The 14,656-nt window shown below is 50.7% G+C and overlaps 1 protein-coding gene across 4 annotated transcripts in view; it reads right to left on the bottom strand.

Moving 5' to 3' along the window:
• The window catches only part of AFAP1 (actin filament associated protein 1), a 141,019-nt gene that overhangs the window by 71,559 nt on the left and 54,804 nt on the right, over window positions 1-14,656 (bottom strand). For all 4 annotated transcript variants that reach the window (XM_031030999.2, XM_081812688.1, XM_006736086.3 and 1 more), the window contains 2 exons: window positions 8,746-8,874; window positions 7,231-7,328 (listed from right to left, as the gene is read on the bottom strand). In XM_031030999.2, the coding sequence (XP_030886859.1) occupies window positions 7,231-7,328; window positions 8,746-8,872 (225 nt within the window). In that variant the 5' untranslated portion in view covers window positions 8,873-8,874. The remainder of the gene's footprint in view (window positions 1-7,230; window positions 7,329-8,745; window positions 8,875-14,656) is intronic.

The raw sequence follows: 14,656 nt of genomic DNA on the forward strand, positions 1-14,656 counted from the left end.
CTGCGCCTGCTGTACCTGCTGCTTCACCTGCTACGCCTGCTGCTGTGCCTGCTGCTGCACCTGCTGTGTCTGCTGCTGCTGCACCTGCTGCTGCTCCTGTTGCTGTGCCTGCTGCTACGTCTGCTGCACCTGCTCTCCATGCTGCTGTGTCTGCTGCTGCACCTGCTGCACCTGCTGTGCCTGCTGCTGCGCCTGCTGCTGCACCTGCTGCGTCTGCTGCTGCGCCTGCTGCTGCACCTGCTGCACCTGCTGTGCCTGCTGCTGCACCTGCTGCACCTGCTGTCCATGCTGCTGCGCCTGCTGCACCTGCTGTCCATGCTGCTGCGCCTGCTGCTGCTCCTGCTGTGCCTGCTGCTGCGCCTGCTGCTGCACCTGCTGTGCCTGCTGCTGCGCCTGCTGCACCTGCTGTCCATGCTGCTGCGCCTGCTGCTGCACCTGCTGCACCTGCTGCTGCGCCTGCTGCTGCACCTGCTGCATCTGCTGTCCATGCTGCTGCGCCTGCTGCTGCTCCTGCTGCACCTGCTGTGCCTGCTGCTGCACCTGCTGCTGCACCTGCTGTGCCTGCTGCTGCGCCTGCTGCACCTGCTACAGGAACCAACCAGCCCACTGAGCCCACTGGGTCCAACCTGAGCGCTTGCATGACAAACACCGTCATTCCCTCCTTCTCTTCAGGAAAGCGGGCATTCCTCCCACCCTGTGCTCTTCACGGCTCCCACTCTGTCACCACGGGCATCTGTTCCTCTGCTGCTCTCCACCCCATTGCATCACGCAGCCTCTGTACCAGAATCACCAATGAACTAAGAGCCCTGATTCCAGCAGAGGAAAATATCAGCCCAGTATCAAATCACTTTCTGACTTGAATTCTGTCTATACGGTGGGCTTCCAGACTGTTGTTCTGGTTGCAGCGACTGAACTTCCATAACTGACACAAGTACTTTGGAAGCACGGCAGGGCACCCGTGTGGGAATCCAAACCTCCTACGGGGCGGGGCATCTTTAGGATGGTGGCCACGCTGCTGAGCGAGGCCGAGGAGTGGGGAACAGAATTTTATAGGCTCAGCTGCAAAAGGGGCTCAATACTAACAGCACGAATTTTGAGTACTTTTCCTGGCAAAATAAAAGTTTTTATCCAAATCACCCCGCTCCCCTCCGCTCCCTACTGAACTTGCATTCCACATAGCACGTGAGTAAACAGCAGGCACCTATCCGTGCTGTGAAGCTCCCTCTGGCTTCATTCAGGCATGCAGAGAGTGGAAGCCCCGTGGGGCCGGGTCGTCTCCCCGCCTCCACCAGCAGGAAGCCATCCGCAGGGAAGGCCAACGGTCCAACGGGAGTGTAAACAGGATACGTATCTGGAGTGCAGCCACAGATTAAAAGTTTAAAAGATGCCGCAGGAATTACAAATGAGACTGAACTCCTCCAAAAGACAAGAGGGGAAAAAAAAGAACACATGATTCACATTCACTCAAAGGATCACATCTGATTTCACCAGGAAACAAACGGTTTTCTTGTTTTAAATCTTGGGCTTTCGTCTCAACTCCACGACTGGAAAAATACTTAATTTTGTCATTTAGTCTTGAAGAGCCTCATAATCTCATCTGTCCGACAGAATGTGGTTGCCGTGAAAGTGCTTTAGGAGGTCTCAGGGCAGGCAGCAGGCGATGGGGGGCCCACATGCTCACAGTTCCAGAGACAGAGGCAGGAAGCAGAGTGGGGGCGGGTGGAAGAGGGGTAGTGCTCATGGGGACGGAGTTTCAGCTGGGAAGATGGAAAAGTTCTGGAAATGAAGGGTGGGGGTGGCTGCCCGACACTCTGAAGCACTTACTGCCACCCAACTGGACACCTGGCAGTGGTTAAGATGGTAAAGCTTATGTTATGACTATCTTACCACAATTAAAAAAACCCCTTCATTATTATCTGCTGACATAATAAGTGATCACATTTATATAAACTCTGGCCCTAAAATATCAAAGAGCTTAGCTGCTCTCCCACACCCCCTCCGAACACCATATAAATGCCCTGCTGTTAAATGATCAAATAAAAATATTTCTAAATGCCTCAATTGGGTAGCAGAGACCCAGAAGGAGTCTACCTTGCTCTCTCCTCCCAACCGTAAAGATCCGAGAGACCCCTGGCCTGGGCTCGGTGCTGCTCTGAGAAGAGGGGGAGGTAGGAGGTACAACAGGGGCTGTGGCTCCGGCCCCCTGGGAAACCGCCGCCTGAGCATGGGCACCAGCTGGCAGCAACGTCCACACGGATGGGATCCGTTCCCTAGGGAGGGGGCCGCTACTCACACACGCTCTACACCTGTGCTCCACACGGAGTACAGCAGCGGGACAGCTGCGCACTCTCGGCGTGAAACAAAACAAACCTCTTCCCAGACAGGCTTTGACTAAACACACGCATATCTGGGCCTATTCCAGTCTCCCGTTGGAAAGCGCGGGAACTCACCCAGACGGTCAAACATGTCGTGTACCACGCTTGCCATTTCCAGGAGTCGGGAGAAGTTCTGCACCCACACACAGCATATAACCTCACATTCCTGCGAGCATCTGAAAAGGCTGGCCACGCTGAAGGGCCACCGGGTCTCATGGGACACCCTCGGCTGTCACCACGTTCACTCCCAGGCCCGGACAGGGAAGAAACACTCCAACGTGCCCTCCGTGCATGGAGGCATCGTCAACGTTACAAGACTGACGTTTGCACATGCTCCCCACCCTTGACAAGCTGTCAGCGTTTTCCACTGCACAGCTCGAGGAACACAAAGCGGCATAGAAACAAACACCATCTCCAACAGGTGAACATTTAGTTGAATTAAAAGAATGTGAAAATGAGGCCCTGTTGTTAGGTCAGTGGGTGTAAAGTCTCCGTTACCAAGATGAACAGATCTTAGAGATCCCCCGGGGAGGAGGGATGGCAGGAGATGGTTAGTGGTAGTTGCATGAAACCTCATTGGCAGACCCTGCCCGAATCCCATTCCCCAGCACAGAGCCGTGGCGTGCCCAGCTCCAGGCCGCCCGCATCTTCCTTCGTGTGCCCTCCCCGCCCGGTCATGCCATCTCTGGCCCAATGCATGCGAATTCTCCTGAAAGTCAACCTGCCGACAGCAAAGGACTGACCGGCCACAGCCAATTCGCCAGCAGCAGAGTGAATCTACCCAATGACCACCTTACTTGCTGAATAATGAATTCACTGAAAACTATCAGAAAACTACAGTAGAACCATCGTAACCAGTCTCTGCTTCCCTGACTTGCTAAAGTGACAGATGTTCTTCGTTCCCTCTGCAAAAGCCCTGACGGATGGCCGTAAAATGCTAAACATTCATGGTCAACGACAGGCTCCCCTCCAGAGTGCCCTGTACAAAGAGTCCCCTCAGCTGAGCTGCACATTTACCAAGTCAGCCTTGTTCTATAAATGCTTGTACTTATTATTAGAGTTATTTACGTTAACTTGATTAGCTATTACATAAATAAACCAGTGAAATAATGAGTGCAAAAGGAGAGGTGATAACACTCTCTGAGATGATTCTCTTTAGAAAGCTTCAGTCAAGGGGCGCCTGGCTGGCTCAGTCAGTAAAGCGTGTGACTCTTCATCTCAGGGTCGTGAGTTCAAGCTCCATGTTAAGTATAGAAATTACACAAAAATAAAATATTTTTTAAACAAAGAAAAGAGGGGCGCCTGGGTGGCTCGGTTGGTTAAGCATCTGCTTTTGGCTCAGGTCATGATCCTGGCATCCTGGGATTGAGTCCCATGTCTGGCTCCCTGCTCAGCGGGGAGTCTGCTCCTCCTTCTCCCTCTGCCTCTCCCCCTGCTCATGCTCTCTTGTGCATGCATGTGCTCTCTCTCTCTCTCTCTAATAAATAAATAAAATCTTAAAAAAAAGAAAAGAAAAGAAAGCTTTGTTCAAGACAAACCATGAAGGAAGAAAAGAAAATCCAATCAGGGTGGGCACGTCAACTAGGAACGAACAGCACAGCACTCAAAGCTTCAGGGGCTCCAAACTCAGGCGGGCTCACGAGTGTCTACGTTTCACTTCACTTTAAGGAAACAAAAACTGGAAATCGCTAACTGCCACAGGTGTATGCAGAAAAGAAGCAGAATACAGTGCGGAGACCCATACTCAAGGAACGTAGCCCCTGGCCCCACATCGGAACCCCAGGAGTTTAGGGGACAGGAAAGCTCTCTAGATACTCATGTATTAGGCACCAGTCAGGAGAAATTACCTATTGGTCAGACTCCTACCCAAAAATTATTTGTTTAAACTTAAAATATTTAAGTATTTAAATACTTAAATATTTAAAACCAACATTTTTGCCAACCAACTACCATCAGTAGGAGGGCTTCTCACGTTCCTTAAACCAGGACACTCTGCCATGTTGCAGCCAAAGGCAGAGACAGAGCATGAGCCGGGCACAGCGAGAGACGAGGACAGGAGAGAGAGAAAGGAACACAAACAAGTGAAGGAACAGCAAACTGTATCTGAGGAAAAATCAGTGGAAATGGATTAACTATTCAGTGGTCAAAAATGGTAGAAAGTGTTGGCTATTTGATGAGTACGCTTCATCTGAGATTGGCACTGAAAGTGACAGTCCCTGCACCTGGCCCAGACCGTATGGGACGTGCGTCTCAGTCCAGACCAGGTACATGGCACTTGACAAGGCACCAGAGGGTCCATGAAGTTCACAGAAGACCCCCCACTCTGCTGGCTACCCCCAGATGTCTGCAGCCTGGAAACCCCTTTCTCAACGTTCACTACGGGACGCAGCACGCTGAGACGGTGGGAGGGCCGTGGGCTCAGGAAGCTGAGGAGGGAAAGCACGGGTGAGTCAGAAGATAAAACCCAGAAATGAATGAACTGCTGTCCGCTCACCCCGTTCTTTCTCTTTCAGACAGACAATGTTTGTGAGGGTTAATGTTGTGCATCAATACTTCTGGGCTACAGTTTTGCGTTGTATTTAAAACAACGGGGCGCCTGGGTGGCTCAGTTGGTTGAGCGTCTGCCTTCGGCTCAGGTCATGATCCCAGGGTCCTGGGATCGAGCCCCTCATGGGGCTCCCCACTTCGCGAGGAGCTTGCTTCTCTCTCTCCCTTCTGCTCTTCCCTCTTGCTCATGAACTCTCTCTCAAATAAATAAATAAAATCTTAAAAACGATTAAAAAAAAAGTTTAAAAAATAATAATACAAAAACAAATAATGCATGGAAAAAATGAAAGCCAATCAAGTCAGTTTCTATAACAAACAGGATGAGTTAAAAAAAAAAAAGGAAAATAATTATAAAGAATCTTTTATAAAGAGGGAAAAATACATAACAAATAATGTTAAAAAGATAAAAACCGCATATAAAAATCATACATTCAATATACTCTCAATTGCAGACAGATTAAATGTATAAAACAACAGATAAATAGTGAAGGTCTCCTTTTCCTCATCCCCAGCCTTGCGAATCAGTGAACAGGCGGCACTCAGCGCATCTCCATTCGGACCGGAGGCCTGTGGCCCTGCCCCAGCTCGGCACAGGTGAAGGAAGTTGGTGGCTCTCCCAGGAAGAAGGAAACGTAGATGACTTTTGTGTACTTTTAGGGCTTCCCCCCCAATTTTCTACAGTGATCTCGTTGAAAACGCAGCACTTACGGCCCCACGCAGACCTAGCAGATCAGAAGGTTCATCTTCACAAGACCCCCAGGGATTCGGGGAACGTGACAGTTGGGAAGCGCTGCTCCACACAGTAGCAGCCAGCTCTCACGCAGAGCATCGATCCGCAAGGCCCTGCTCTAGCACTCGAGGTCCTCACGGTTATCCTGGTGCATGGCCCCACCACGACAGCCTCTCAGGAACGTTGCGTCTGCAGCGCAGACACACTACGGTTACCGTGCGCAGTCATACAAGGACGTGGCCGAGTGGGTGGCAGCTGAGCTCTGTGTCCTGCCGCCTCCCCGGACCCCGGCTCGGGAGCAGACTTCCGCTTCCTGACACAACCTTCTCTGATCCGCGAGGTAGACTTGCCTCAGCTTTGCGGCCACACCACCAAAGTAGTATTGTTGAGAAAAGACTGCATTTGAATCCAAAGAACCTGTGACAATTTTTGCCTTTTCCTGCCTATCGTATGATCTTGAACAAATTGCGAATATTCACTGATCCTAAATTTCCTTGTCTGGAAACTGGGTATTCATACTCTTCACATGTAGGGGCTCTCTGAGTTCAAGCTGTGAGGATTACACGAAATTACAAGCGAAAAAGTAACAAGTCTAGTGTGTAATACACGGTAGGGGCCCAGTGAGTGCTAATGTCCTCTGTCCCCCTCTGAAATGACAATTAACGGGTATCTACTGGACACCAGCCACCATGCTGGGGCGCAAGCAGAGCTAGAGGTAAATGGCACCCGGCCCCACTCTCCTGCAGTCCTCGTCCTGGCGGCGAGATGAAGAAATGACTCATACAGGGGGCGCCTGGGTGGCTCAGTTGTTAAGCGTCTGCCTTCGGCTCAGGTCATGATCCCGGGGTCCTGGGATCGAGTCCCGCATCGGACTTCCTGCTCAGTGGGAGTGTGCTTCTCCCTCTCCCCCTACTCCTGCGCTCTCTCTCTCTCGTGGCGCTCTCTCTAACAAATAAATAAAATCTTTTAAAAGATTTTACATACAGAAAGCAAACATCACAAAGAGAATTTCCAAGTCACTGAGTTTGTTCTGATTCTGAATGAAAGTCAAATTTTCCAGAGTAAGCAAGCGAGCCAACAGCAAAAGGCAGAGAAAGCTAAATGGCACATGTGAGCATCCCAAGACTGCAAAGGTGGCAGAAGAACTCCAAAACACATTTTGAATGCATAACATCACATAAAATACACATTCCTGGGAATGTGTATGTACGTTTTATCCCAGAAGAAGCATAACAATGAACATTAAAGTTGTAGACCACGGTATTCAAATCCAGAGTTAGCCCAAGAGAGGGTCAAGTTCCCCGATGGCTCTATGCCATTGTTGTGCCTGCTAAAGCCTCTGGGTGAAAAAGAAAAGAAATCTAACTTCAGAACAGCTTTCCATGGACCTGTAGCTCCAGCAATTTTCAAGGAGACACCAGCCTCCCACTTGGCTATTACCAGCAGCCCTAGAAACCCACTCAAAGGAGAGACTCTAGCAAGAAACGGCCTCCTTTCCTCCAGATCTGGGCTGTTACCACCTGCCCGGAGCCCCGAGTGGCCCAGGGGCCCAGCGGCTCTGTAGGACCGCGCACTCACCAGCCACGGCTGAGGGATCTCCGGCAAAGGCATTTGGGGAGGAGCCGGCAGGCTGCTGGGGGTCTCTTGCCTCTGACCATGGTCCTTCACTTCGAAACCTGTAAGCATCAACCAAAACCACAGAACTGGATGAGGAGGAGAAGGGTGTGGACGGTGCCGCCGCCAGCTATCGCGCCCTCAGCCCCATCGTGAACGCTGGGCCAATATCTGTTTCCTCTAAGACTGTACAACAATCCTGTTATTCTTCTCCAGGTGCGGGATCTATGGCTGGAAAAAACAAAAAGAGATTGCAGAACTAGTCGAAACACTAGCGGTGGAAATGATGGAGCCGGCACGGAAGCCTGCATTCCTCCAATGCTGCGCGGCCTGGCAAAGGTGAGCTGCCCTGCCTGAACTTCCACTCTGGTCAGGACTTACCCACAGACAGACGGACTAAGGGGCGGGCGCGGCCCCGGAAGCAGTACATTTGTATCAGGTGCCCTCTTGAAGCCAGATACTGGGAACACACGGGTCCCTGCGTGTCCCGGCAGCCTTAAGCTCATGCTCCCAGCGCAGCCGTATTCAAGTTGAGAAGACAAGTGTGTACCCAAGTAACTTAGGACATGTGGTGAGCACCGTGTCAGCAAAGGCAGGAAAGGAAGGAACCGGCTTTAATCTGGGTGCAGGACTATTTCCAGGCCAGACCCCCCCTGGAAAGACCCACCAGAACAACCGCTCAACAACAGTCACCTGTAATGGGTCACGTGTGATACGCCGGCAGGGAAAGGGCTATGAAGACACAGAGCCTGACTGCCAGAGGCGCAGTGGGGAATTCTGGCAGAGAACTGGGCACAGTAAAAAAAGGAAAGAGAGAAAAAGAACAGATGGGAATTCTACCACCAAAAACTATCAGCGGACGGGCTCAAGGCTAATGAAAGAGCTCTGAGGAGAACGAGTGAGTTGGAAAGCATCGGGAGGCACGTGCAGAGGGACAGAGGGTGGGAACCCATCGAGCAGAGGCAGAGGAAAGGGCCCCCGGGAAAGCCAACAGCAGACCCCGAGGCCAGAGGCCCGAGCGGCGCAGTGCGTCCAGGCCAGCAGTGGGTGCTGGCCGAGCAAAGGGAAGAGGCCGAGGGCGGGAGGCTGGGAAGGAGGACCACCTCTACTAACAGGAGCAACAGGAAAGAGGAACAGTCGTGCTGACCGCAGGTCGACCGCGGGTCAGGCACTGTTCGGAGGCACTTTCTGTCGTCTCCTCCGACCCCCAAGACATCCCTCCAAGGCGGAAGCTCCAGGGGAGGAGAGAAGCAGACGGAGATGGAGTAATTGGAGCATGATCCCCCACTATCCCTTCAGCTCCTTAAAGGCTTTGTCCTCCTGTGCCTGGAAACCGCCAGCACCTGGCATGCGGGGAGACCCTCGGGGACAGTGGGATGAACAAGTATGTTAATGAGCAAATGAATGTGTCTGAGAAAGACGGTGGATTCGGGATGGTTTAGAGACAAAGGAGACTGGAGGAAGAAAGAGCAGACGCACCTTTGGATGACTGTATCCTCAGCAGGATGTCGGTGATCACTGCCTTTTTCTCCCTGACGGTTGACGTTAGATATTCATGGTCCAGGAGCTCCAGAAAGAGACGAAGTTCAACTATTAACTCTTCCATTGCTGCAAACGGAGGAGAGGGACGGGGACTGTTAGACCCAGTGGGGTGCAAACGCCACAATGTAAATGCATTTCACTTTAGCTTAACTGGATACGGTATTCCAGCGTGAAGAGCAAGTTTGCCGAAGCCAGGTCGACTAAGATTCATGCGTCATCTTCTGGACAAATGCACTGCTCCTTTGCTTTTGCTCTGAGGCAGTCATTTTCATCTAGGAGACGCTCCAAAGCCATGCTGCCAACAGATGGAGTCATGACCCAAAAGCCTGACATCATCATGGTGTCAATTGCATGATATTAAATTTCATTGTCGAGAAGGAGATGGAAGTTTAAAATGCCAAATAGTTTTCAAATAACCACCAGGATGTGATTTCAGAAACTCAACACCCAACTCTGCCTTTGCAGGGCTGGCTCCATTCCCAGGAAGGCTCTGAGCATGTTTGTGCAGTTACGACAAAGACACCGGATGCCGAGGAGGACTTGGGTGCGGACTCCTGACCATGTCTTTTCTCCTTCTAGGATCACGGCCGACTCAAGACCCGACTACGCGGCTGGAGTCAGCAATTTACAAATCATGGTGTGAACCTTTTAGGGCATGCAGGAGGCCCAACTACTTTCATAACACTGAAGCCTTATTCTCCTTTTCCTGTGTCAGTGGTTAGGGGCTACGCTGCCAGCCTGTTAGCACAAATCAAAGCAGGGACACCAGACTAAACTAGCAGTCACTGTATTCCTCACCACGCACTGACAGTAAAAATGAAAATGTCACTGTCACCTAAGAGTGTCTTCGACGGAGCGGTACAAAGCGCTGCTTTTATGAAATCTCAGCCCCGGAGGATGCACCTTTTTGGGATCCTGTGTGAGGAAGTATGCAAACCGCCCCTCTCCTGCCGACCGACGGACAATTGCTGTCAGAGGAAAAGCAAGTGTGCGCTGTTTGAAGCGCACGTCAGACTAAGGGGCTTTTCTCACGTGGCCCCAAAGAAGAAATGATACACAAACTACAAGGACGTGCACTGAGTGTATGACCGACATCCTCCCAAAAGGGGACGAAGTGACCTTACCATGTCAAGGTCAATGACAGCACTGGTTGCCAACGATAAAATTTGAGCTTCCAAACGGAAGTGAGAATTTCGAACACTTGTACCCACCACGGTGAGCATGACAACTTCTCAGCAGAGGCTTTCCTGATCAGATGGGGACAGGCACTGGCCAACAGGCTTTTCTGATCTAGTATAATGCGGTATGTCAGCTTTTAGAAGATCCGCACCACTCCGTCAACAGTGAGGTCACAAAATCACACGTGGGCGAGGATCCGTCTAACGAACAAAATAAGCGGAAATATTCTAATGTAACAGAGGATGAAGCATTCTATGATGCAGCTTCAGATCCCAAATTGCAGCTAACTCTTAAGAAACTACCCCCTGCCAGTTTTTGGTGTAGTAACAAAGAAGAATATTGACAGTTTTCTGAAGAGCCACTGAAGTATTCTTCTCTGTGTATCTGTGCGAGCCAGATTTTCTCTACGTGCTTGCTCTAATCTGAATGCAGAAACAGATACGAGAATCTAGCAATCTTTATCAAACCAGATACAGGAGATGCTTGCAGAAATAGAAAACACGCCACTCTCTCACAAATTAGCTTGTTTTGGGAAATGCAGTTACTTTTCATAAATATATTTTAAAAATCTGCCACTTTTTAATTCAAATATGAGAAATATATACAGACACACCCACATAAATAAAAGCTCTTTGGAATGTTCAATATATATTTTGAGACCAAAAAGCCCCAAGCAAAAAAGTTCAGTCCATGGGATTCTTTCCAAGTCTACAACACTCTTCAGGACTAAAGATATTAACTGAGGCCATGTTGTTGTCACTACCAAAGCTCTCATAATTTTAGGTAAGTCTAGGACAGAGAAATGGCAAATGAGTCCAAAGTAGGCAAGGTGTATTCCTGAGCTGTTCACTTGTCCTAACTGAATGAGTTTTGCTCTATGAAATGAAGAAGCTGGATTAAATAAGTCTTTAAGGTCCTTTTTCATTAGTAAAACAACTTCTTGATGATTCTAAGGGGAAAACAATCTCATCTATACTCTAAGAATGAAGGGCTGCCCGCGTTATTCATAAGAGCCAGAAGGTAGAAACAGCCCACGTATCCACTGATCAATGACTAGAGAGAGCGATGTGGTCTCTGTACGTGATGGGACACTACTCAGCCTCCAACAGGAAGGGCATTCTGACACCTGCTACAACACGGATGAACCTTAAGGACACTGTGCTGAGTGAAGTAAGCCAGTCACGGAAGGACAAACACTGTATGATTCCACTTACACGAGGTACTTAGAGTCATCAAAATCATCGGGACAGAAAGTGGAGCGGTGTTTGGGGGGCCGGGAGGGAGAATGGGGAGTTAGTGTTCAATGGCTGTCTTCAGTTTGGGGAGGTAAGTTACAGTTGGGGAAGATGAAGCAGCTCTGGGACGGATGGTGGTGACGGCTGCAAGCCAGGGTGAATGTGTTGAATGACACTGAATTGTACATTCCAAAAGGGTGAAAATGGCAAATTTTATGATGCATATATTGTACCACAATAAAAAATACCAACCAAAAATCGATGGGCGGCCATCAGCGGAAATGTTAAAAATGCTTATGGGCCTATGTGAACCTCACAGCAGCCCATCTTCATTCACATATTTTCTTATCAAAAACGCCTCTCTTGTAGATAGCCAAATTACATTTATCCTGTAAGGTTTCACTTAGGTGCCAGCTCGCAGCATCAAAATGTCTGAAGAGGACCTCAGACTGAGTCTGTCCTGTCTCTGCCCTGAGCTCCCTGACAGGTTTCCCATGAGGACTCACGCAGACCCCTCCCGGCTGGGAGCTGGCCGTAAGCATGGTGGGGGACACCTGCCTGGCCGTGCTCCCCGGCTCAGAGACCAGCGCCTTCTGCCACACGTGGCCTCTGGGCGCCCACAGCCACCTCCCGCTCCCAGATTATAACTCTCTGGGCCGCCCTAACCCAAGATGGCCAGTCCAACTCTCCTTCCGGAGGAGTTTGCCTGGGACTAGGAACTCGTGGGCAGTTGGGATCTCCGGAGCTGAAGACATGTGGACACAGGAACCAGGTACAGCATGTACATGCCGGAGGGAGGAGCCAGGACCAGAGGAGGGAAGGATCCGGTTATCAGCACATGGGGGAGCACAAGCAGACATGCTCAGGCACCAGAGACCGGGTGAGGCGAGAGGAAGAGACAGACAGAAAGACTGCCGGGCTTCCGAGACCTTCCTGGGCTCTCCTTGGTCACCTGTGCACTTGAAATGCACTGCATTTACCTGCATCGTTCTAACAAATGTTCATTTCACTGATTTTTACTAAGCTGCCCTGGATGGTTTTCTTTTCACTGAAATCTCAGACCAAGACCGCAAAGCACAGACAGCTCTCCCCACCGCGGGGTGCAGAACCTCCCAAATCAGAGAGTGTGATTGGTCAGAAAAGTTACTCCCTTTCAGGATCTTCACAGACTAAACAAGCCACATTCTACCCTTAACTGTCCCTTCAAACACTCAAAGCCCACAGCATCCCCCTTCTCCCAGCCTGCTCTCATTAATCACCCCCAACTGGCTCCTCTCCACAGGGGTCTTCCTTAATTACCAAAGTTCCTTCGTCTTGCAGCAGCCAAACCGATAACCGGATATCGAGTGATCTGTGGGTTGGTTTTTGTTTTGTGGTACAATGCACACAGAAAGCTCACGAGTCCTGACGCACAGCTCACAAGGGAAGAACTGACACTTTCTGACGACCCACTATCCACGATGCCCCCTCCTCCCGGGAATGCTGCAGAGACCCCCTTGTCCCCATCCGCAGGGGCATGAGAAGCAAGCAATGGTCTGGTTACCTGTCTTTGAGCAAATGCTCCCCCAGCAGCCTCAAGTGCCCGCACTGTGCTCGTCCCTGGACAGGTGTGAGTTCACTTTGCTCCCAGAGACCCCGATGGGTTACATGGTGTTATCAGCCCCGGTTTACAGCTGAACAAACAGAGGCTCAGAGGGGTTGCCAAAGGCTATGAGACAAATAAGCGGCTAAGTCTCTGCAGCTAATAATTTACTCACAGCCACACAGCAAGACCACAGCAGTGAGAACCTGAGCGCAGATCTAACTCCAAAGGCCCTGCTTCAACCATTGCGTGATAATCATTCCATGACTGCCTTCTGAGATGACCCTGGCCTGGTGAGATGCCACAGCCATTTTTTTTTAAGAGCGATCACATGGTCAGATAAAATTAAGAACACACATCCTAGAAAAAATTAGGAGGGTGATCCATTTCACCAGAGCCTCCACGGTGCCCTGTAGAGTATTATAATCATGTACTGAGCCACCTACCTCCCCCAGTGTACCGCCCGTCCTGGTGCGCATGGACAGCGTCCCATCATCACTGGGTTCCTTCTGGTGCCCATGCACTCGGCAAATGCATGTTGAAGGTAGGGGCACGACATCCCATAGCTCACAGACATGCCACCAAGGCAAGGGAGGAACGAGAAGTTCCTGTACCCAGGCGCCTGGGTGGCTCAGTCGTTAAGCGTCTGCCTTCAGCTCAGGTCATGATTCCAGGCTCCTGGGATCGAGCCCCGCATCGGGCTCCCTGCTCCTCAGAGAGCTTGCTTCTCCCTCTCCCTCTGCCCCCGCCCCCACTTGTGCTCTCTTTCTCACACTCTCTCTCTCAAATAAATAAATGAATAAATAAAAAGAAGTTCCTGCACCCGATTTTCAGTTTAAAATTCTTAATACGAACACGCCTGTCCCGTAGGTCTAGTAGAGTCAGAAGGAGCTGGAATGCGTATGCTTATGAAGGGGGTGGCGCCGCATGACTCCGGTCTGCAGGACACCCAGGAGGCATGAGGAGCCCGCATCTGGCGGCGCCCTCCATGCTGTCTTGCCAGCTCTGAGCCAGCCCTCGTAGGACAGGCACAGCGATCCAGCGTCCAGGGATTCAGGTGAGGTTTTCAGAGACACATCCTAAGTGCCCTTCACCACATGCCACCCAGGACTTACCTTCCCGATATCCAGCTTTTCCACTGCCTAACACCAGCTCCCTCCTGCGTCTCCAGGGTCAGGAAAGACTCACAGGTGCCCCCTGACCTCCCCCAGCACTCCCAGCCCAAGTCCTCATTATGATACAGGTCTATGTCCCCCCGCAAGGTCCATCGCTCCCTAGAGATGTCGCATAGAGAATGAGAGCTGCCACCAAGCGCTGACCACGTGCCAGGCAACACACTGAGTGCTTCGTGCACATTACGACGGATTATCACACTAGCCCTTTGACACAGGACTTATTTTCACCATTTTACAGATGAAGAAACTGAGACTGAGAAAGGTTATGTTCTGGTCCAAGGTCATACTGTTCAAAATGAGAGGCTGGATGGGTGTCAGAACCAAGTCTGCTTGGTTTTCGTGCCTCTGCTCGCGACACCACCACACTGCACATTTCGCTCATGGTGGATGAGGACGTTCATTCTTCTTAGGTTATGTTCCTCGGTGTTCGCGGTCAAATAACCGCTTTCCCATGACACGGAGCAGGCTCTCTACACAATCACATCCTTCAAGGACATTGCTCAAATTGCGCCTTACGGGGTTGTTTCACCAGTGGTTCTGATATTAAAAAATAGCATCTTACGACTGTAGATGTTTCATCCAACTCCCTCAACCTCCTGATGAAGAAAGAAGGCTCAGAGAATCGGAGACTCACCAAGGGCATGGTCCGCTCCACCACTCCCATCTGTACGCCCGGA

This window comes from Leptonychotes weddellii, chromosome 2, assembly GCF_054177405.1.
Source record: "Leptonychotes weddellii isolate Sample4059 chromosome 2, ASM5417740v2, whole genome shotgun sequence".
Classification (NCBI taxonomy): domain Eukaryota; kingdom Metazoa; phylum Chordata; class Mammalia; order Carnivora; family Phocidae; genus Leptonychotes; species Leptonychotes weddellii.